The following is a 23,105-nucleotide window of genomic DNA, read 5'->3' as shown; positions in this document are numbered from 1 at the left end:
GCCCAGCTCTGCCCCTAGTTACCTGGGTGAAGCCAGTTTAAGTAATGGCAGAAGTGGGCTCAACGTTTTTTCATTTTTCTGAATATGCAAGACTCCCTGTGAGCATAGTTCAGCTTGCGGTATTTGTAGTTTTCAATTCTGGAAGATCACTCTAAAGCGCTCTCTGCTGTGGGATTAAAAACTGTGTTGGTTATAGCTGTCTTTAAGCATGGTTGTTGCTAAGAGGATTCTATCATGATTTCCAAAGCCAAGATAAGATGGAGGGCTTTTTCCCCTAAAAGCCATACTAACCCCTTTAAACATAGATGTGGCTAACACAGTTTTGATCTCAATGGAGAGCTAAATCTTTTTTGTTTATTATTTTTATTATCATAGCACTTAGGGCCCTAATTATGCACCAGGACCCCATTGTGCCATACACTGTATAAACACAGAACAAAAAGGCAGATGCCCAGGTTACAGGCCGGAGTAATGGATAAGATGGTGGTGTAGTGTCCACAGTAATCATGAAAGGAGGGAGTGGGAGGATTTGGGGGATTAAGAGCTCTGTTTTACCTGTGTGCAGTTTGAGCTCATGGCAAGACATCTAGGAGGCAATATCAGAGAGAGGCAGAGATTTTAGTTTAGATGGAAGAATGCAGGTCTGGAGTAGAGATCTCAGAGTTGAGACTGTGGTTGAATTTGTATTTTGCGGATTAGATTACCCAGAGATAAGTAGAGAGGGCAGAGAAAGTGCCCAATGACATCTCTGTGGAATCCGCACAGAAAGTTGAAGGAAGGATGGACCTGCTGAAGGAGTCATTGGAGATTTAGGAGGAGAGAAGAGGACAGAGGGGAGACAACCCAGGGAGGACAAGATTACAAGGAGGAGGAGCATGGTGAACTGTGTCTAAGGCGGCAGACTGGTCAAGGAGGATGAGGATGGAGTACTGGTTCTGAGCTTTGGTTAGGACAAGGTCATAGAGACTTTAGCAAGAGCAGTTTTATTGGCGTGAAAGGAGCAGGAGTTATATTGGAGAGGATCTAGGATGGAATTGGAGAGAAATTCGAGATGGCTACTGTAAACAGTGCTTTTAATGAACTTAGAAATGCATTCTTGAGAGGACAGTAGTTAGAGAGGCAAATGGGTTCAAGGGTGGTGGTTTTTTGTTTTTGTTTTGTTAAAATGAGAGAAATGAAAACATGCTTGTATTGTGAGGGGGCAGGAAAGCCAGAGGGAGGAGAGAGGTGAGGTGTAAGGAGGAGATGAGTGGGTGTGAAGGAAATGGGGGGGGATGGGATGTAAGGCGTTATTGGGACAAGTGGATGGGTTGGAGGAGGAGATCAGGCAAAATTCTGCATCTGTTATAGGGGAGAAGGAAGAGAGAATAGGGGGAGGAGAAAGGAAGGCAATCCGTGGAGAGGGGGAAGATCACATCATTTTGTCATTTTTCGCTTTTAAGAAATGAGTGAGCAGATAGAGAAATGATGACAGGAGAGTGTAAAAGCTTGAACAGTGAGTCAAAGGCAACTGAATCCCAGACCTGCCATTTCAGCTAAGGTAGAATTGTTTAGCTGGAAGATTACAGTAAGTGACTGAACCCTTTTGGCCTCTCCCATTTTTGGGCAGTGGTTACCCTAGTGGAAATCGTAATCCTTAATGTCCAAATCTTACATGATTGGGAAAAAACAGTGTAATGTGTTTTCTCTTTTAAAGAGTCCTGGATTTATCTTTCAACGGATGTTATCAAAGTACAATGGGAAATTTGAAAAAAAACAAAACAAAAAACAGTGCAGTAGTTAGACCAGCCTTAAAAAAATCTTCTCACCCAAGAGGAGTAATCTTGGTCAGTACAAGAGAGTTATTTTCATTACTGACACTTGTGGATGGGAGAAGGATTTTGTTCCTGAGCTAGTAGATTTTCATGATAACAATTTTGCAAGGATGAGTTAAACTGTACTGGTTCCACATCCTTTAAAGAATTAATAACATGGCAAGTTGGTTTTTTTGTTTTTATTTCTTAATAGAGCCAAAGCCAGTGTATGCTCAAGCTGGACAGCCAGATGTGGATTTACCAGTCAGTCCATCAGATGGTCCTTTACCCAATTCAACTCATGAAGATGGAGTGCTTCGGTAATGTAATTCAAAATTATTTATTTGAACCTGATCCAACAGTCCTTGAGCAGACCAAGCTTTCATTAAGTCAATGAACATTATGTCTGCATGGGGACATCTAGGGCTTTGTCTTAACATACATTTCTAATCTGTTTATAAGTATTGGGGTGGGAGAGTTGAGGCTCATCTGTGAGCTTTGGGTGCTTTGTTAAGTTATATTACATATTTTGTAATTTTGAAACTTACTAATCACTTTATAGATATTATTTAATAACGTGTGTTTTGTTTCTCTCTCCCAAACACTGCTTTTCTTCTCTTTTAAGCAAAAAACAGTCCTGCATTCAGGAGAACCCTATAATAATGTTATCACGTTGCATGCTATATTCTCTCCTCCCACCACCCCCCCAAAAAAGGGGGAGGGGGAAGAGTGAGAAATAACAATTCAGTTGTAAACTTCCAAAGGAAGGTTGACTGTTAAACAAACAAAAACCCTTAAATTTTGAAGTATTCTATTTAAAATACGATTTATATATTAAAGCAAACTACAAAATCTCTTAAGCAAGTAAATGTTACCATTATTTTCAAAAGCTGAGCTGATGAGAAGAATATTATGCTATTATAGTTAGTGTGTTGCTGAAAGAAATAGCTTGGGTACGATGATATCAAATTGCAATAATGAACAAATTCTCTGCTGGTGTAACTCCCCAGCTGCTAATCTGTGACCGCATATTCATCTACTGTGTGTCTATTAATTGGAATGTGTTATAAACCTACAGGCCAAGCATGAAGCTGGTAAAATTCAAAAAAGGAGACAGCGTGGGCTTGCGGTTGGCTGGTGGCAATGATGTAGGCATATTTGTAGCTGGTGTTCTGGAGGACAGCCCTGCAGCGAAAGAAGGATTAGAAGAAGGAGATCAAATTCTCAGGGTAGGTCAAAATCTTTCATACAAAGAATCTGTTGTTCAATAATGCAACAGAATTTTGGTCCATGTTGCCTTTTTAGTGTAGACTGTTTATCTGAGCCTACATTGATTGGGGTAGACGATGGTGGTAAAAATTCTTCCAGCTTCCACTATTGCTACTAGATCACTGGTAAATTATGGCTCCCAAGTTTCCTAGTTTCAGATTGGACAAATAATTGTTTAACTAACTGGCTTTTAAACTTAACTAAAAAACATGTATAAATATCTCTGTCATATATACAAAAAATAATCAGCACGTAGGACTTAGCATCTTTCATTCGTAGATTTCTAGTCACTTTGCAAAACTAGGTAGGTAGCATTGTCCACAGGAAGCTACTGCCCAATCATCCCCACCCCTATTTCAGAGCACTGCTTCCAACACACGTTTTTCAACAGGAGAAGAATGTGCTTTATTTACCCTGCAGTTAGTTCAGTGAATAGATTAAAACTTGGGTATCACATACGGTATTAAAAGTATACCATTAGAGACCTGGACCAACCCCTTATGTATAATTTGCAGAATATATGGTAAATTGTGTAAACTTGTTTTTCCCCCCACATGGATTAGTAAAACTCTCGTAATGCCACTAGGGCATGTTGTTTCTAGAAAAGTAAATTCTTTGTATTCTTTCATAGTGATGACAAAGTTTAAAATGTGGAATTTTTAGTTCTCATTTAATTTTACAAGGACTTTTGTACTTCAGTCTATTTTCAAAAGCAAGATGTTTGGACCTCTTTACCTGCTGTTTATGGACTTTGGTGGGGAAAAAGGATAGACCTACACTTAGAGTTTTGAAATTGAATTGATTAAACTTTAAAGAAACATGTTTTAACAGCATGCATGTGCTAATCATTGACTACCTAATGTTGATAATCAGAACTCAAATGTTCAAATATATGTTAAGATTAGATAGCAAGGAGTAAGGGCAACTGTAAAGGAAAATCATGTGGAACGAGTTTGGACAACTGATCTAAGGGTTTGTCTACATGGGGCTTAAACCGGATTAAGTTGAGTTAATCCAGTGTGTAATGTCCGCTGGCCTCATTGCAGACTCCTCATAAAATCCCTGAAAATAAAGAGATGGAGATTGTACTTTAGATAAGAGAGTGATAAAGAAATGGATCTTGCTGTGGCCAAGGACAGTGTTACCACAGCAAAAGACACTGTTGAGAAAGACTGAGATGCAGAGGAAACTCCTGGAGGCAATACAGAACTAGAATGCTTTGATGCAGCACTTGCTGCTGCTTCTGCTGCCAGGACAGCAGGCAAGGCAGTGCTCCAAACCAGGACCTAGCCTTGTTCTGTACCTCCTGGATAGCACAAGATACTGAGCTCAGCCCCTTTGAGCCATCTAATGCTCTGTGTAGCTTCAAGTCTCGCCGCTCAACATGACGGATGTCAACCATCCTTTGTGGCACCCTGGAGAAATACTCCTTTCTATTTATAAATTCTAAGCCCTCGTCAGGGGAGGTGGGGGTGAAGTTGAAATAATAAGCACAGAGGTCTCCTCAGTTGCCTCAATATAGTTTGGGAACCCATGCATACAAAGCCATCAATCTCCTGAGCATTAATAAGCTTTATAACCCACTGAAACAGTATTTTATCCATGGCATTACACATCTGCAAGACAGTGGCTCCAACAGTCGATCTCCCTGCTCTGGATTGGTTGGTTATGGACTGCTCGCATTTGGGGTTCTCTACCTTCTAGATGGCAGTGGTGACCCACTTCTCGAACGGTATGGGGCACCGCATGTTGGCATGCTGCTCCTGCACTTCCAGAACTACTTCAACACGTATCTCAAAAAAGATTGTCTTAGCCATTCTGAAATTTTCTTGCCACTGCTGGTCATCCCAGGTCTGCAGAACAAATCTTTCCCACCAGTTGATGCTCATTTTCTGAGCCCAGAGACAGTGCTGTATGGTGCGAAGTTGCTCCAGGAACAGTCCCCGTAGTAGCAATTGCTGGATATCACCCTCTTCTTCCTCATCCTGCTTCTTCCCTTGAAGCTTAAGTTCCTGCTGCTGCCACATCATCTGCTTCTTGGTGCAGAAGGCAAAGTCCAAAACCAAAGTCACCTGGCTACTAGAGCTGAAATACAGCACAAGCAGCCTCCCTGTGTTTACAGTTGCCAGCATAGAGGTGAAGAGCATTGTTGGGACCATGCTGGCTGACAGCAATTCAAAAATGGCACTAGCCTACCCAGAAAGGAGCCTGGTGTGGAGATGATGGAGATATGAGATTTTTTTAAAAAAAAATTGGAATCTGCCTGCCTTCCCTTATGCATCCTGCAATGCACAGCCAGAAGAATTTCAGAATGAAGACTGCTCAGTAGCAAAGCAAAGGACTATGGGATACCCTCTGAGAATGCCACACTGCTAGTACGTGGCAAGCTACAGTCATGTGTATGCAATGCAAATTGAAAGAGGAGACAGCCATCCTATATGCCTGCCATTAGTACGACTTACATATTGCATGTTAAGAAACACCTGTCAAATCAATCCAGTTTAACTCTCCATGTAGACACATCCTAAGACGTTCCTCCATCTGTAATAATCTAAACATATGGCCCTTTAAAATCTCTGGTACTTCTAGATCATCCATGATGGGTGACCTAGATGTATTCAATAAAAAAGTCTGTTCAGTTTGTACTCTGCAGGTACTGCATATTTTTTGTTAAATAGCAATATTTTTCATTTATTCTGAGAAATATATGCAAAACGCTTCTTGAAGTTCATGCAGTTAAGTTATATCCTATTTAACTGGATAAACAACTCTAACATTAATATGTTGTGAAAAACTGCATTATTTATGTGAAATGTAAGTTTCACAATGTATTTTTCACAGTGCATGTATGTTTCACTACATCCTGTAGTAATTCAAAACTGTTGTATTCATGCCAGGTAAACAATGTAGACTTCACAAATATCATCAGAGAGGAAGCAGTGCTTTTTCTGCTTGATCTCCCTAAAGGAGAAGAGGTGACAATTTTGGCACAGAAGAAAAAGGATGGTAAGTAGTTGCCTCAAATATAAGGTCAGAAACTGCTTGGTAGGCTTTTTGAGAGCAGGTAGAGACGGTATAGCTAACCTTTGATTGTTTGCCCTAGGGAGTGGCAACTCAAGAAGGTTGGTAATGTGAAGCCTTTCATTTTTAGGTCACTATTTCAAATGCAGTAGAGATTGTACAGTAGTGATAGATTCATTGTCTGACAACAGTCCATATTAATGTTAGTCCAGTAGCTTGTTTTGAAATTAGTCTGTGGTCTCAATCCTTTCCCAAGCGAATGGGGTTGTACTGCTATAACTATTTTGATTATTTTTTTTTTTTAAACCACACAACCCTAACTGAAAGAGTTATATCAGTACAAAAGTGTGTAGACTAGGTCTAAATAATGGCTGAAAAACAGTGTCTGGACAATGAGGAAACTTGCACTATCAATGCTTTATGGTTCATTCATTCTGTAATAGGTGATATCTGATTCCAGTGCTGTCAGTATGGCCTGATATGCAAAATTCACCAAATCAGCTCTGAACTCATTATAGGAAAAAAGACAAATAGTATAAGTACTGTGAATTCAAGGAGGATACCAACTGTTTTTGAATGCATCACACTAACATGATATGGATTGTGAATTTCACATACATTTCACATGCTGATATGTGGGGATTTAGTCTTACGGGTTTCCAAAATACCTCACAATTAAAATGGAGAACTAAGAATAGGCAAGATTTGTGCTCAGAATCTTTTTATAGAACTGCTGTGATCATTAGGAATCCTTTAATGTACTTCAATTTCAAGTAACTTTTATTGCAGTTTATCGTCGCATTGTTGAGTCCGATGTAGGAGATTCTTTCTATATCAGAACTCATTTTGAATATGAAAAGGAATCTCCCTATGGGCTAAGTTTCAACAAAGGTGAAGTGTTTCGGGTCGTGGATACTTTGTACAACGGCAAGCTTGGGTCCTGGCTGGCTATTCGAATTGGCAAGAATCACAAAGAGGTGGAAAGAGGCATCATACCCAATAAAAACAGGTAGCATCTTGAAACTGTTTACTACAATGCTCGTGAAATCTGTGGCCCAAGTTTGTGCAAGTTCTTTGTCTGTTTAATGCTGTTTTAGTAAAATCTTGTCACTCAGACATTTTATACCTTTCTTAACATTTTGGAAGAAAAACAGTTGTAGAACCCCAAGTAATTTGCAATTAGACTTATCCAGTTTGAGTACCCAAATTTACATTTGGGTTTGGTTTAGAATAGAGGTTCACAAACTGTGGCCCTTGGACAGTCCATTGGCTAGTTGCATGGAGTTGTCTCTCCCTGTTTCCAAGCAAGAGAAACACAAGGGTGGGGGAATAAATCTTAGTGCAGACAAGGCCTTAAAGGTGTGATGTCAGATTGAATTAGCTAACTGAATTCAATTAACACCTTCTAAAACTCTAGTCAAGACAAAGCAATTGTATTTCAGTGTGTGCTAATCTGGTGAAATGAAAGCCTAGTCTAGATAGGGCCTAAAATTGATGCAACAGCAAAAGTGTAGACCTGTATCTCGCAAAAAAATTATAAATACTTTCTGAAAAGTACATACACCTCTACCTCACTATAACGCTGTCCACGGGAGCCAAAAAATCTTATAACGTGGTATCGAACTTGCTTTGATCCGCCGGAGTGCACAGCCCCCCCCCCCCCCGAGCACCTCTTTACTGCGTTATATTAGAATTCCTGTTATATAGGGTTGCGTTGTATTGGGGTGGAGGTGGGGTACTTTGTAAGTAATTGGTGTAGTTGCCTCAGCTGTGTTAATTGATCACCAGTGGCAGGAGAAGGGGGTCCAAAAGGCAATTACTTTAAGATGTACTGAAAAACACGGGAACCCCTCATTTGGTGATCAGTGGTCCTTTAGCCTGTTGTCATTATAATGTGTTCACAGGTTTAAACTTTGTTAATCAAGTGTCATTTCAAAAGCTGATTTGTTTGTTGATGGAGTTGGGGTTTTCTGTCATTTTTTTGACCCCTGGAATCTCTGCCCCACTTAGAGCTGAACAGCTAGCTAGTGTACAGTACACACTTCCAAAGACAGCGGGGGGAGATCGTGCAGATTTCTGGAGGTTCCGAGGTCTACGCAGCTCAAAGAGAAATCTCCGAAAAAGCAGAGAAGATCTTTCTGCGCAACCTGTTCAGACCAAGTTTCCTGCATATGAAAGAGTTGTTCTTCGAGAAGGTAGCTTCCTTTTAAAGAGATTAAAATATTTGCTGTTTCAGTTCAACATTTTAATCTTCATGATGGAAAAATAGCATCCTAAAATACATTTAAATCAATTTACTTTGATTTTTCTTATTCCAGCTGGCTTTCTCAGGCCTGTAACCATTTTCGGACCAATTGCTGATGTTGCACGAGAGAAACTGGCAAGAGAAGAACCAGATATTTATCAAGTTGCAAGTAAGTGCGTCTCTTTGCTTATCAGATTAATATAAAATTATAATTGTATAGTCACCTCTTTTTGCTAGCCTTTGCTGCGTTATTCCTGTTAATGTTTTAAAGTTTAACATTTATATTGTCAGCAATTTATGGAAACACTCTGAAAGGCTTACATTCAGTTGCAGTTAACTAGTGATTGATACAGATATTTTAAAGGTAAAGTAATACAGATTTGCTATAGGACTCTTCAGGAAACATTTCGTGCATTGAGTGAATGCAAACTCAATTTATTATTATTTAATGCTATCATAGGACCCAATCCCATAACATGCTGAGCTTCCTCCGTGCTCCCTCCCCTGTCCCCTCTTTAATTCAGCATGTTGCAAAAAACATTCAGGATTAAGCTCCTAGTAAATACCTAACAAATTCTTAGAATTTTATAACTAAACTGGGGAACTAATAGTTTAATTCCTGGATTTTTTTTTAAGTAAAAAATATATCTTCAGCATTATAACTTGTATAAGGTCTGAACCAGTATTTTGAGCTAGAAAAGGAGATTGCTCATTTTATATTAATGGGGGCATAGAGAGGGTTGTGTAATTGACCAGTAGGTGGTTAAGAAATCATGACTTTAACTGTGCTCTCTTGAACAGAAAGTGAACCAAGAGATGCTGGTACTGACCAACGTAGTTCTGGCATTATTCGTCTTCATACAATAAAACAGATAATTGACAGAGTAAGTGGTAAAAATATGCTTTGTTTCATTAAATGTGTAGTTGATTCTAAAAACAAATGAGAGAACAGGAGTGTTGAATTAATTGAATGATTAATCATATGAATAAACCTAATAATCATCATAATAAATGCTGGGGTTTTTACATACAATAGCATAAGCAACAAAGTACAAATCAAGTTTCAAAAACAAAAAATTTACATAATTTATCTCCAGGCACTGTAGTAACTTATGTACTCTTTTTTTATATAAATTACAACGTGACAGTAATGCTGCATGAAACAATTTTCTCTGTGTAAACGCTTTTAAAAGTTGATTGAGCACTTCTCTGAGCACCCATTGCAGACTAGCCAATAATCTAATGGTTAGGCACTCACCTGGGAGAAAAGAGGCCTGGATTCAAGTACCTGCTCCAGAGCAGGGATTTTAACCTAGGATACCCCCTGGGCTATTGGGCATAAAGGGGAATCACAACCAACTTCCTCTGTGATTGGTGCATAAATCCCCTGTGACTCTAGCCCCAAAAACACTGATGTTTTGATAATGTCAAAAAGTTTTGTTTAGACATTTCTGAATGATACATTTTCATTTTGACAAACAATTTGCTGAAATGAACACAAATTTGCTAAAATGTTTTGTTTCATCTTCAGTGAAAAAAAAGTTTTACCTAAAAGATTCTGCCCAGCTCCAGTCAAGAGGTGTCTTTCAGTCTCTCCTGTTGAAGCTGTTCCACTTGGTATAAAACACTTGAATATTTATTTGTCCAGAGAGAGAGTATGAGAGTGACTGTGTACCTCAGTGGTTAAGGTACTCACGGGGGACACTCAAGTTCAAGTCCCTGCTCCAATTACTATTATCTCTTAGTGGCATGGCAGTTCAAAGATGTATCAATAACAAATTTTAAAGCCGTAAATTACTTACCTGAGTAAGGGATGTTCTTCAAGGTGCGCCCCATGCACCTTTGATAGGAGATTTTCATTTAGCAGTGTCCATTTGGCCTACACATGCGCTGCTGATGTCCTGGTGCCCTACACCAAGACTATATCAAGCTGCAAACAGCCCTCAGTTCCTTCTCAACTGCCTTGGCCTAAGACACAGCTTAGCACATCCTCATGGTACGTGCCATGGCTACTTGATGACTTTCTGGTCTAACTTAGTTCATTTTAGTTTTAGTTAGTAAGTTAGTTAGTTTGTAGTTAGTTAAACTGGTTATCTAGAAGTTTGTTTTATTTCCTCCTGGGAGGTCCTCCCTGCAATGAGCATGCCCAGTTCACTGGGGTTTAAATGTTGCCACACGTTTAGAGGTCATCATGGTGGACGACAGACACTCTTTAAATGTGTTTTGCTGCCTAGGAGAGTCTCATGTCCTATAGAAGTGTAACTTCTGTTTAGCCCTCAGATCCAGGGCTTGAAAGAACTGGGAAATCAAGCTGCAACTGTTAATGATGGAGTACTCCTTTTATCTTGATTTGGTGCCTGGTCAGGAGAACCCCCCTTGCATATCAGTCTATGGGGGTATCTAGCATCTCATCAACCTCAGTTCAACACTCTCCTGGAAAAGGGAAAGCCTCAGAGACCTCCTCTAAAGATCTCAAGAAGAGGAGCTCTAGCTCTCCTGTTAAGGAGTCTACCTGAAAACCATCTGAGCTGGTCAACGGTCTGGGACTTCGACCTTTTGACTCAGTACTACAAAGGAAAAGGGCTCCTCTGATACTAGTGAGGCAGGAAAATCCCATATCTCTAAGAGTAAGCCTGGCTCCAAGAAAGCTCCAGTACCTTCTGGTGGAGATGGCCAGAGGAAAAACAGAAGATCAGGGTCAGACTTTACCTATCTCAGGTTCTTCGGTGCTATGTAAAACTAAGCCTCCATCTACATCAGCACCTTCTGTAAATCACTTTGAAACTCTTGGTACTGTCCTGCAGGTTCAAGCACGTCACTCAGAACCGCAACTCTACTCTGTACTTCAGGACTTTAGGTAACCAAAGGATCCATCCCGTTTCTTTCCATCCAACTACTGTCAAAATGGATTTCAGGATGTATTATTGTATGTTGCAGTGCTTCCAGCATTCTGCCTCCTTCTGATGTGTCAACTCATTCTACAAGGTCACAGGCTACATCTATGGCTTTACTTAAAAATGTCCCAGTATCTGAGATTTGCATGGTCCTCAGTACATACCTTCTTCAGGCATTAGGCTCTAGTTAATGCCTCTAGATCTGATGTGGCTATTGGCAATGCAGTTCTTTCCTCAGTTCTAGACTCAATTCCAAAGTTCCCTCCTCCTTCTGGGGATACTGCTTGGGAGTCATCAGAAGTGCAGCCTCTATAGGGACACTACTCAAAGGAAAAGAGGTTACTCACCTTGTGCAGCAACTACGGTTTTTAGAGATATGTGTCCCCCACTGGGTGCTCCACCACCTGCCCTCCTTCCCCTCTGCTTCAGAGTTCCTTCTGAGACTTAGCAGTGGAGAAGGAACTGAAGACAGTTTGTCTCGGTGCAGGGCTTGAGAATATCAGCAGTGCATGCGTGGGCCAAACGGACATAGCTAATGAAAATCTCTTATCAAAGTCACGGGGGGTGCATGTTCACGTGAAGTGAAGTGCCCATTGGCGGGGAGGGGGCATGCATCTTGAAGGACTACAGTTATAACACAGGGTTAATAACCTTTTTTTTTGTTGAGATGTGTAGTCCACATATATGGGATATGTGTATATGAACTATACATCTCGAAGAACATCCGTTATTGCACAGGTAAGTAATCTCCTTTTCTTCCTAGTGATTGTCCATATCATATTCTACTGCTGGTAACTCCCAAACAGTAGACCTTCCCAGAGGCAGGTACAAGGAGTTCACTCCCATAGGGACTGCAGCACAGTCCTGCCAAACAGAGCATCATCCCTGGTTGCTTACACTCGTGCATAATGTTTCATGAATGTGTGCCCAGAAGACCAAGTTGCCAGCCTGCAGATGTCTCTGAGGGATATGCCTGCCAAAGAGGCCACTGATGTAGCCTGTGCCCTGGTAGAGTGTGCTAGGATTCTGTGAAGGAGAGGAGCCCCTGCCAGTCTAAACGTGAACTGGGCTATCCAACTGGAATATTCTGAGTGAACACTGCTTGTCCCCTAGCCTTCACCCCCCCCCCCCCCCCATAAACCACCAAGAGATGGAGGGTTTTTCTGAAGGGCCTAGTACAAGTAGAAGAGGAAGACCTTTCTTGCATCCAATTATGCAGCCTCTGCTTGCCTTCCCTGCATGAGGCTTCGGGAAGAACTATGACAGGTTGACGACTTCATTAATGTGCAACTCTGGAAGACCTCTGCATTCCTCTTCTTCCCCCCTCCCTTCCCCCTGGGTACCTGTATCCCTGGTTCCCTGGCTGAGAAACACTGCTCTAGGGAAGCTGGGTCCTTGGCAAACTGGGAGTGCTTATGGGGCCCACACACCCTATAAACTAACATTGTACAGTATGGGAGGTCATGGGGGCTGGTATGAATGGTCACTGTACCAGCATGGATTGGAGCCTTGGGTCAGGCCCCATTTGAGGCTATGCTCCCCATTCCCAGCATGGCTCATGCTAAGTGAGACCTATGCCCTTCATACTTTGGTCACACGCATGAGGAAGCAAAGGGAGCGTGTGCCACCATCTGGGTCATCCTGACTGGTGCTTTCTGCAGTGCTCAGGGAGTTTTTCCTCAGCTTTGATGTACCTTTGATATCTGACAGCCATGTCATTTTGTGAGGCTTAGAGTCAGAGCTTAGGGAAGACATTCTGCACCTCTTCTGCCCGGTATCTGGCTGGACCTGACTCTTCCTCGGTATCAAGGCCACTTTGGGGAGAGCATCTCAGCTTGTTTTGATGGTGTGTCTGGTGCAAACCTTGAGGATCTCTGGTCCCCGAAAGGTTTGAAGGTTGGGGGCCCAGGAACAGAGTCTGGGTGTATGGACTGCTCCCAACAAGAAGGCCTTCAAGCACTAGTCCCTTAAATGTTGTGTCTGTTTCAAAAAGGACCTGCAGATCCCTCACCAGTCCAGAACGTGCCGCTTGCATGGCTGTTGAGATGTATGATGGTCTTGCAGGAGGGGCAGTGCTTTAAACTCAGGGACTTGTGCTTCACCACATGGAGTCACAGGCAGTACTGGTCCACTCTGCCCTTTATACTTTGGTCACACACATAAGGAAGCAAAGGGTGCATGTGCCACCTCTCCAGGTATTGCTAACTAAAAAGTTCTTCAATGCATGTGGACTAGAGATGTGATAACCACTTGTGGAATATAATGCAGACTATCACTTGAAAAACTTGAGTTCCCCTCCCTGTCATTAAACTCTTCAATCTGGATGTTCTTGTAGGCTCTGTTTCAAGAAGTCTCTACTGTTCCATTACTGCTGTTCTAAGCTGCCTACTCTCTTCTACTTTCTTCACATGAAGAAGGGTCTGACTGTGCGACTTGCAGCTGGGCTGTGGTACTCATATGCATTTTTTTTAAGCAAGTGACAGATTACTTAATTGAAGAAACTGATGCCAAACGCCCTCATTTAGGTTCCTGGAGATGTCTAATACTAGTTCACCCCATCTGACTGACTCCCATCCCTTCCCTCTTCTTTCATCTTATTTTAAAAACAATTGTTTATTGCCCCCTCCGATGAAAAAATGTTAGCCACTGAAGGGACATCACAAGCTGGAAACACTACATGTTAATGCACTAATTGCATGTTCCTGAGATTGGCTCTGTGGCAGGGGAAAACCAGTCAAGTCCCATGTGCAGGGAGGGATTTCTTGTAAGGAGAGTTGAAGAGACATGAAAACTAGCTCTGCCTAGGAATCTGGACCTGGCCTTTCTTCCTAGTAACCACAGACTTTGTTTCTGGTACAGTGCCCTTTACCTAGGAAAATTGCCTGATTTATAGGGGTTAAATATATTATATGTTATAACAATTCATGTTTAGGCATACCAATTTTAAGTAGCACTGATATTGATGGGACTGATTGCATGGGCAGCCTAGCTGTACTGGGAATTCCCATATGTTTTCCCATTTTCAAAATGGAAAAGGTTAGTAAGTTAGTTATTTATCAGTACATAAATGTGATGGTGAATTCTGTAGGGTAAATAGAAAACAATGCATTTTTAGTGTCTTCTACAGATTTATCATCTAGAGAGAGAGCTTGAAAGCTTTACTTGCATATGTACTATCTCTGCAGGACAAACATGCTTTATTAGATGTTACTCCAAATGCTGTGGATCGTCTGAATTATGCACAATGGTATCCCATTGTGGTGTTCCTGAACCCTGATTCCAAGCAGGGTGTAAAAACCATGAGAATGAGACTGTGTCCAGAATCACGGAAAAGTGCCAGAAAATTGTATGAAAGAGCTCACAAGCTACGGAAAAATAATCATCATCTCTTCACAAGTAAGTAAACAGCAGGAAATGTTTATGAACCAAGCCCAACTTAAATTGGGGCAGGGGTAATATATCCAACAGAGGTTTGAACAGCATCTCTTGTATAATGTGAATATGATTTTTAGATTTGCATTGCTAGGTAACGGAGTACCAATAGTACCCATTACATCGAAGCCCCTCAAATTTTAATAAAAAGTTGGTTAGTGGTTTTCACAAGTTTCAAAGATCTGTCAGTGCTAGTGTGTATTCTGTGTGGTTCTTTCCTTCTCTTCTTGTATTTCTACTTTCTTCATACCTCTCTTCTTGAAGGGGAGGTAGCAGACAAAGATCCCTTCATGACCCATGGTACATTTTGGCCCCTTCCCAACCTCTTTTTCCCTTTCTTGGGTATTCTATCCTGCTCTCACTGTGACTAATTCCCACTGTATCCATGACTGGCCTTCCTTCTTGCTCTCTGGTCCTGTTTCACTTTCAGACTTATCTGTTGCCCCATAGTAGCAAAGAGTGGTATTAACAGTGGGAGAGCTGTGATGGCTTAACACGTGGTTCTGCTTTGAAAGCAACTGTAAAAATGCCATCCTAGGGTGCTGCAGTTTTCTATATTTGATTTCTGAATCAAATATGATCAGTTTCACTAATTTAAAAAAAAGTTGATTTTTTGCTTACAAGGCTGGCAATTAATAAACCTCAATCAAGCTAGACTCTTTCTTCCTTGTATGTCATGACCAGTAATACTTTTGCAGACCAGATTACATCTGCTGTATTTGTGTAGTCTCAGATAGGTGGAATTTAGTAAAGATCTGTCCTACTGAAGCACAGGTAGGAATCTAAGCCACCTCACTTTCTCTTAGCTGTGTTGGCTTGGCAAGGCCAACAGGAGTAAAAATCAGCAGAAACTTATTATGAAATCTAAAGGAAGCAGATAGGACTCTGAATTAAACACAAGAGGAAAATATTTTAAGAAAAAAAATGCCACATTAATAGTTTCTTTTAGAGTAAAATTGTGCTTGAACTCAGCTCTCATTGTTAACTGTGATAAAATGCCCAAAACTACTTTATATAAAAGGGAGACATAAATAAATGTGTGTAGACAAAGTGCCCCAAGAGTTATTTAAACTCACAATTCACATTGCATTTGATGGTAGAGGTCCAGAACTTTCTCCAACTGAAAAAGAAATGTTATAGAAGAAGTCCTATTAATCCCATTTTATTTTTAGCTACTATCAACTTGAATTCAATGAATGATGGCTGGTATGGAGCACTAAAGGAAGCAATTCAGCAGCAACAGAACCAGTTGGTGTGGGTTTCAGAAGGAAAGGTAAGAAATGTCACTTTCCCTTTGTTTGAGTAGGAATGAAAAAACCATTACTGTTCTTATATAATACAGTAGTGAGCAGTCTTTCCTTTTCCCTTTTTCATTATCATATTAAGATTGTTGTAAAGTATCTGTGGGGAGCGGTGGCTCTTTGTGACTTAAAAACAATCCTGGTGATATTGCTGCTCTTAGTGGTCACCACTGTATCTGTACATCTCTCTTCCGTTCCTCTCAGATGTGCTTTCAAGACAATTGGTTTTTCTCCTGGAATGAAAAAAACTTTTTATAGTTCTGCCTATCACTTCCAGGTCTAAAGGAATCAACTGACTCAGTTGACAACTGTGAACTGCTCTACACTGATTTCTACCAAGATAAAAGTATTGACATAACCTCGGTAATGAGGACAAAAAACGTAGTTATTTGCCCATGGAAATCACTTACAAAGAGGTGTAGTGGATTGTCTGTCAGGATTAGTGGCTTTGTAAAAGATATACACTAGCTCAACCAGAAATTATGGGTTAAATGCAAGACTTAGTGGGAGAAATTCTATGGCCTTTGTTTATAAAGGAGGTCAGATTAGAGCTTGATGGTCCCTTGTGGCCTTAACATGTACAGCACAGGCAATTGCATTGTAAGCTTCCCCACGCTGCCTGTGCTAAAATACCCCAACCCTGTTGCTTAGTAGGAGAAGATAGTTATGTTATCATGTACATTCAATCATTGGTCATTTTTCTATCAAGAAGGGTGCCAACATCAGAAAGGGCCTGAAGAACTGAGTAGAAATGATTGACTCATTTTGGGTAGGCCACTAAACAGCTGTCAAGTGAGAATTACTCTTAATCTCTGCTGATATGCCTAAAATTCAAACTAGTAGTCTGGATATGTGGTGGTGGTGGTGATACTCTAAGGCAGGGGTGGGCAAACTTTTTGGCTCAGGGGCCACACCTGGGTGGGGAAATTGCATGGAGGGCCATTAATGTGGGGTAGGGGGTTGGAGTGCAGGAGGGTGCAGGGTGCGGGAGGGGGCTCAGGGCAGGGGGTTCAGGGTGCGGGCTCTGGCCCGGCGCCACTTACCTGGAGCGGCTCTGGGGTGGCAGCAGTGCACAGCAGGGCTAAGGCAGGCTCCCTGGCCCCGTGCCGCACCGAGAAGTGACCAGCTCCACATTTCTGTGGCCCCTGGGAGAGGGTAGAGGGCTCCGCACACTGCCTTTGCCTGCGAGTACCTCCCCCGAAGCTCCCATTGGCTGCGATTCCCCGTTCCCGGCCAGTTGGAGCTGCGAGGGGCAGTGCCTGCAGGCAAGGGCAGCGCACGGAGTCCTCTGCCCTCCCCCAGGGGCTGCAGGGACGTGGTGCCTGCGGCTTCTGGAGCAGCACGGGCAATCCCATGGGCCAGATCCAAAGCCCTGAGACGCCAAATCATGCCCATGGGCTGTAGTTGGCCCACCCCTGCTCTAAGGGTATGTCTGCATTGCAGTTAGACACCTGTGACTGGCCTATGCCAGCTGACTCAGACACGTGTCTAATTGCAGTGTAGACCTACCCTCAGAGAATGGTTCCTAACTTGTGAGGAAGGCTCCCTTTAGGCAGGCATATGAGATGTAGGTGGGGGCAACGGGAGCACAGGAATTCCAGCTGCATGCAATGGCTAATGCCACTTATCCACAGCAACATTGCTGGAGGGGGTGAGGGAAGGAAGAGAAGCTCTGATTTCCGCTATATGCTGCCCCTTTCCCGGCCCCATTCTGGTTGATCCCATGGGTCTGGGAAGTGACTGTGTAGCAGCTGGAGAGCCAGCAGGTTTTGAAATAGAGGAGCAATGGAGATAGGAAAACTGTAGACTCCTACCCTCAGAGCATTTTATATGATATCCTCCAACAATAAGGGCTTGATTTTAGAGGTGTTCAGAGTTGTTGAGCACCTACCGCTCCTGTTGAATTGTTCAGCATATCTGAAAATCAGATCCTTAATCACTTTAAAGAACCAGGCTTTTTAACTGCCCATCACAAATTGGAAGCAGATGCTTAGTGTGTTGAATTTACATGGATTTTTAGTTCTCCACAAGAAAGTATCCTCCCCAGTTTCCCATAAAAGGTGAAGGGGCATCCTTTGAAAATTATTAAAGATCTTAATTTAATTTTGTTTGATACAGGCAGATGGTGCTACAAGTGATGACCTTGACTTACACGATGATCGCCTTTCCTACCTGTCAGCTCCAGGTAGTGAATATTCCATGTACAGCACAGATAGTAGACACACTTCAGACTATGATGACACAGATACAGAAGGGGGTGCCTACACTGATCAAGAACTTGATGAAACGCTCAATGATGAAGTTGGGACTCCTCCGGAATCTGCTATTACACGGTCCTCTGAACCTGTAAGAGAGGATTCCTCTGGAATGCATCATGAAAGTCAAGCATATCCTCCTTATGCTTCGCAAGCTCAGACCCAGCCAAATCATAGAATCGATTCTCCAGGTTTTAAAACAGCTGCCTCTCAATCGGTAAGCAGCAACTTTACACTTTGTTAGGAGGTATTCTCCTTAGAGTGTAATTTCTTTGGAGCAGGGACTTTTGTGTACGGTCCTTGGCAATATTGTGAGTGCGCCACGGAAGCTGCCAATAATAATGCCAGAATGGATTAGAGAATTTGGGGTTTTTTTCCTTATAAAGGGCTGTGATTTATTTTGATGTGAAAATACCTGACGTTCCAGTCTACTTTATATATTTAGATATCTGCTTCATTTTGTAAAAAGTGATATAATGAATTTCTAAACCTGCTGAAGAGTGCTAGTGCCTGATACTTTCTATCAGTGCTCTTTAAACAACTATACATGTAGTAGATGTGTTTGATCGAAACATTAGTATTATTTTTAATATAGACTGGAAAGTCATAGCATTATACAAGAGCACTATATTTAAAATATTTTGAACACTTCACAGAAAGCAGAAGCCTCACCTGCAGGCCCTTACCTTTCCCCGTCGCCTGAAACAAACCCTGCAACCTCATCACCTTCTGCTGTTAATCCTAATGTAAACTTAACTAATGTCAGACTGGAGGAGCCCACCTCAGCTCCTTACAACTCTTTTCAACTACAAGCTGGCCCCTTAAGAACACCAAGCACTGAGGGAGTTCACATAATGCTAAGAGATCAAGAGCCATCATCCTTATCACCGCATATAGATCCAACAAAGGTACCTGTGCTGCATCATTGCACTAATTTGCTGCTATACATCAAGCTAGCACATGATTGGGTTTTTTGCTCCTTATTGGAGAATTCCTTTTGATTTTTCTGAGGGTTCATGAACTATACAACAGTGCATCTAAATTTCTAAGAATCATCATATTTTTTGTTTGCATGGCTTCAAATTGTATATCCTCTTCTATTTTTTTCTAGAACAAGAAATTTTAAATGAAATTTGCTTTGTCTGGTTTGTTTTTTTGTTTGTTTGCATATTTGATTTAAATTGTCAACATTCTATGCTGTTCATTAATGAGCCTTTGTCAAAAACCTGTGTTGTCCTCAAAATGATGCTAACCTTGTTTCACGCCTTATGGTTTCCAGTATACTAAATGGAAACAGATAATTATAAAATGAGTAGATCAGCATACACTTAATACAAGTGTGGAAATAAACTTTAATGTTTGAAAAAATTTATTCTTTAAAAAAAAAAAAAAGAGGACTCCTTTTCCCTGTAATTTAAATAAACCCCTAAACTAATTTTATTTGTTTCTGCTTGCAGTGTAGCACTTTAAATAAACGTAGGCACAATCACTTTTTTCATGTTACACATGAGACTTTCTCTTTCTACAGGTATACAAAAAGGATCCATATATTAGCGAGGAGGCACCAAGACAGAACTACGTCTTGAAACAACCAGCAGTTAATCATCCAGTACAGAGACAGGAGAAAGAGACAAATCTGATCTATGAATCCCAGGTTCAGTATGCAGAGAAACAACCCAGTAAAGAGTATGAGCCGTCAACATATAGGTATGATTCTACGAACTATGTAGATCAGTTTTCCCGTGGTTATGACCCTCGTCTACATTATGATGACCGTATACCTCCCTATGAGGACCATTGGGCATATTATGATGAAAAACAGCCCTACCAGCCGAGACCACCTTATGATAACCAACCTCCTAGGGACTTTAACCCCAGACAAAATGCAGAAGAGAGCACAGAACGCAGCTACTACCCAGCACAACCTCGCTTTGAAGAACCACCTCCAATGGTTTATGACAGTAGGCCTCGCTATGAACATGCACCTAAAAACTTCAGTCTACCACAACTGCGATATGAAGAACAGCCTCCTGCTGGATATGATATTCACAGTAGATATAAATCAGAAGCTGAGACATACCCTTCAGCAATATCTAAGTCTCCTGAACCTAAGCAGTACTTCGATCCACATATGAGGGGCTATGAACAAGGCCCTCCACAAGGATTTAATGCTAAAGCTGGACAGTATGAACCTTCTCATAGCACTGCAGGTGTTCCTCCTCCTCCTCCCCCACCCTCATCACAAACCAAACCAGAAGTACTGCCTTCCAACAGTAAACCACTGCCTACGCCACCAACTCTAACAGAGGAAGAAGAAGATCCAGCCATGAAACCACAATCAGTGCTAACTAGAGTTAAGATGTTTGAAAACAAAAGATCAGCATCGGTGGAAAAAATCAAGGATCCTAATGATACACCAGCTGTCAAGGTAAACAATTCATACGTATAAATAAGCTTTCACTTCCTGTTAAACTGATGGTATACTGAAGTTAAGAAGCAAACGAGGTTGTACCAGTAACAGTAAAGTCTTTCTATATATAAAGAGAGGGAGTTCTTTCTTTGTTGTACTATCTTCTTAGCTATGTAACTTCAGTATACTGTATGTTTAAAAATAGGAAGTGGAAGGTTTTATTGAGGGGAATTTGCTACCCTAAATGCACCCTTTCTTCAGGTTTGATACTTTGAATCACATGGTTTTCTTTTAAACCAATACCATGGATACTTTCTAAATGTAGGAATATCATGAAGTAAATCTACATGGTTTTGATTTTTTTTTACAGCCTCCAGAACTAGCACCAAAACCTGCCATTGCCACAGTGAGTGGTTCCAAACCAACCTCTCAAAATCAGTATGAACATGACAAAACAATTTACAGGTAAATGTACCATTTCTCATTAACACACAAGTATGTAATCTAAGGGTAGGTCTACATTTACCTCCGGGTTCGGCGGTAAGCAATCGATCTTCTGGGATCGATCGCGGAAGTGCTCGCCATCGACGCCGGTACTCCAGCTCGGCGAGAGGAGTACGTGGCATTGACAGGGGAGCCTGCCTGCCGCGTCTGAACCCTCGGTAAGTTCGAACTAAGATACTTCGAATTCAGCTACGTTATTAACGTAGCTGAATTTGCGTATCTTAATTCGAAGTGGGGGGGGTTAGTGTGGACCAGGCGTAATAGTAAAAGAGCAGATATTTCAATGGTGAGATATTTCTGCTTGGATATTTAAAATTACAGTAGAAGTGTTATATCAGTGTGACATGTACATCTGTAATAGAGGCCGCCAAGACACTTTTCTTAAAGGATGCTCTGATGCAAGATTGAGTGAACTTCACTGTGCCCTTTTCTCAGATCCTTTTAAGAAAAAAATAATTATGGCATAAGAAAAGACAGCAGCAAGTTGGAGACCTTTTTAATATTTAGTCTAGATAATTTAGAAATGGGTAAAGTCGAAGGAAAGGTGGTAAGGGATTTTTACTGTTGTGATACAACCTCCGTAGCTAACTAACCTCAATACAGTATATGTTAAAGGCTGAAAGGTTTTGCTCTCAGTCCACTGTGTTGTCATATGTAAGCCTCCATATCTTGCCAACTAAATGCAATTCTGTTTATGCAAATGAGTATTTGAGAAGCAGTTGTAATATATTTCTACATAGTTGTATGAGAGTTACTTTTAAATTGCATTGTGGTTAGCTAGGTTACAAAGAAGCATTTGGGATGTGGAACTCTAATTAAAATACAAACTACTACTAAAAACCACCAAACAAACAAGAAAGCAAAGCATTATCATAATCATCATCATCATCATTGCTGTTTAGGGCTCCAGAACCACAGAGACCTCAAGTGAAGCCATCTGAAGACATAGTACGTTCAAATCACTATGATCCTGAGGAAGATGAAGAGTACTATCGAAAGCAGCTTTCATACTTTGATCGCAGAAGTTTTGAAAATAAGCCCTCTATACAGGTTCCTGCCAGCCATCACCCTGAGCCTGCTAAGCCAGTACATCCTCAGAATCAACTGAACTTCACCAACTATTCTAAGTAAGATCTTTCATTTTATCTTGTCTTATTCATTTGTTTTTAAAGTGGGGTGGAATTTAGGATAAAACTGAATTTACTATGTATGAATTCTATAACCACCAAGATGGGCATCCAAAATACCTGATGAAAAAGCATAGCTTTTCTTTAACAAAAAAGACAGTTTTAGTGTCAAGAGAATTTATTTGTATGAAGTTAGTCTGAAAAACTTCATTACACTTTTTGGATGTGATGTTGATGCTAGACGTCTTTCTCTGTAGATGGAAACATCTTTTTCCTGTATTGGACCACTTCTTTGATTTGGAACATTTATACAGAAACTGTATGAAAGCTCTGACAAAAATTTAGCGTGTGTGTGTGTGTGTATACACACATTTTTACTACTTTCTCTGTTTTGTAATTGAGAACGTCACCACCAGGTAGTCAATAGGCTTTCCCATGCTCTTTCAGTATTTTAGGATCTGTCTGGTTCCTAGTCGTTTGTTCTGCCCATTTACCTCATTGCGAGGACCAGTGTCTGGAGTAGTGGACTGAGTCAGGGCACCTGGATTCTATTCCTAACTCTGACACTTCACCTCTCTGACCTTCACTTTCTCCATCTGAAAATTGAAAACGAGAATAGCTTTTTCACAGGCTTTGTGTGTGCTGAGGGATTTTAGGGCAATCTCTCAATAGAACGGTCCAGCACTAGATCAACGGTGGAGGAATTCACTAAAATTCAGTGTTGGTTACAATTACAGAGTATAAGACAGTGTAGATACATTATCAGGGAAACAACAAGAATCTGTGGGAAAATAACAGTCTAGGAGTTGAGGCTTGATACATAAAATTCCAAATGATTTACTGAATTTTCTGCC

General features: G+C 41.2%; 1 protein-coding gene across 4 annotated transcripts in view; it reads left to right on the top strand.

Annotated features, from left to right (window-relative positions):
* TJP1 (tight junction protein 1) overlaps window positions 1-23,105 on the top strand; it is a 96,138-nt gene that overhangs the window by 40,486 nt on the left and 32,547 nt on the right. For 2 of the 4 annotated variants that reach the window (XM_034784464.1, XM_034784462.1), the window contains exons 9-22: window positions 2,008-2,113; window positions 2,872-3,022; window positions 5,960-6,068; window positions 6,873-7,092; window positions 8,094-8,278; window positions 8,402-8,497; window positions 9,130-9,212; window positions 14,408-14,618; window positions 15,827-15,927; window positions 18,074-18,427; window positions 18,867-19,118; window positions 19,739-20,638; window positions 20,991-21,085; window positions 22,027-22,251. In XM_034784464.1, coding sequence (XP_034640355.1) covers window positions 2,008-2,113; window positions 2,872-3,022; window positions 5,960-6,068; window positions 6,873-7,092; window positions 8,094-8,278; window positions 8,402-8,497; window positions 9,130-9,212; window positions 14,408-14,618; window positions 15,827-15,927; window positions 18,074-18,427; window positions 18,867-19,118; window positions 19,739-20,638; window positions 20,991-21,085; window positions 22,027-22,251 — 3,088 coding nt within the window. The remainder of the gene's footprint in view (window positions 1-2,007; window positions 2,114-2,871; window positions 3,023-5,959; window positions 6,069-6,872; window positions 7,093-8,093; window positions 8,279-8,401; window positions 8,498-9,129; window positions 9,213-14,407; window positions 14,619-15,826; window positions 15,928-18,073; window positions 18,428-18,866; window positions 19,119-19,738; window positions 20,639-20,990; window positions 21,086-22,026; window positions 22,252-23,105) is intronic. The other 2 variants (XM_034784466.1, XM_034784465.1) reach the window with 1 other exon arrangement.

Source organism: Trachemys scripta, chromosome 10, assembly GCF_013100865.1.
Source record: "Trachemys scripta elegans isolate TJP31775 chromosome 10, CAS_Tse_1.0, whole genome shotgun sequence".
NCBI lineage: Eukaryota > Metazoa > Chordata > Testudines > Emydidae > Trachemys > Trachemys scripta.
This window is presented reverse-complemented; position numbering and strand designations above follow the sequence as displayed.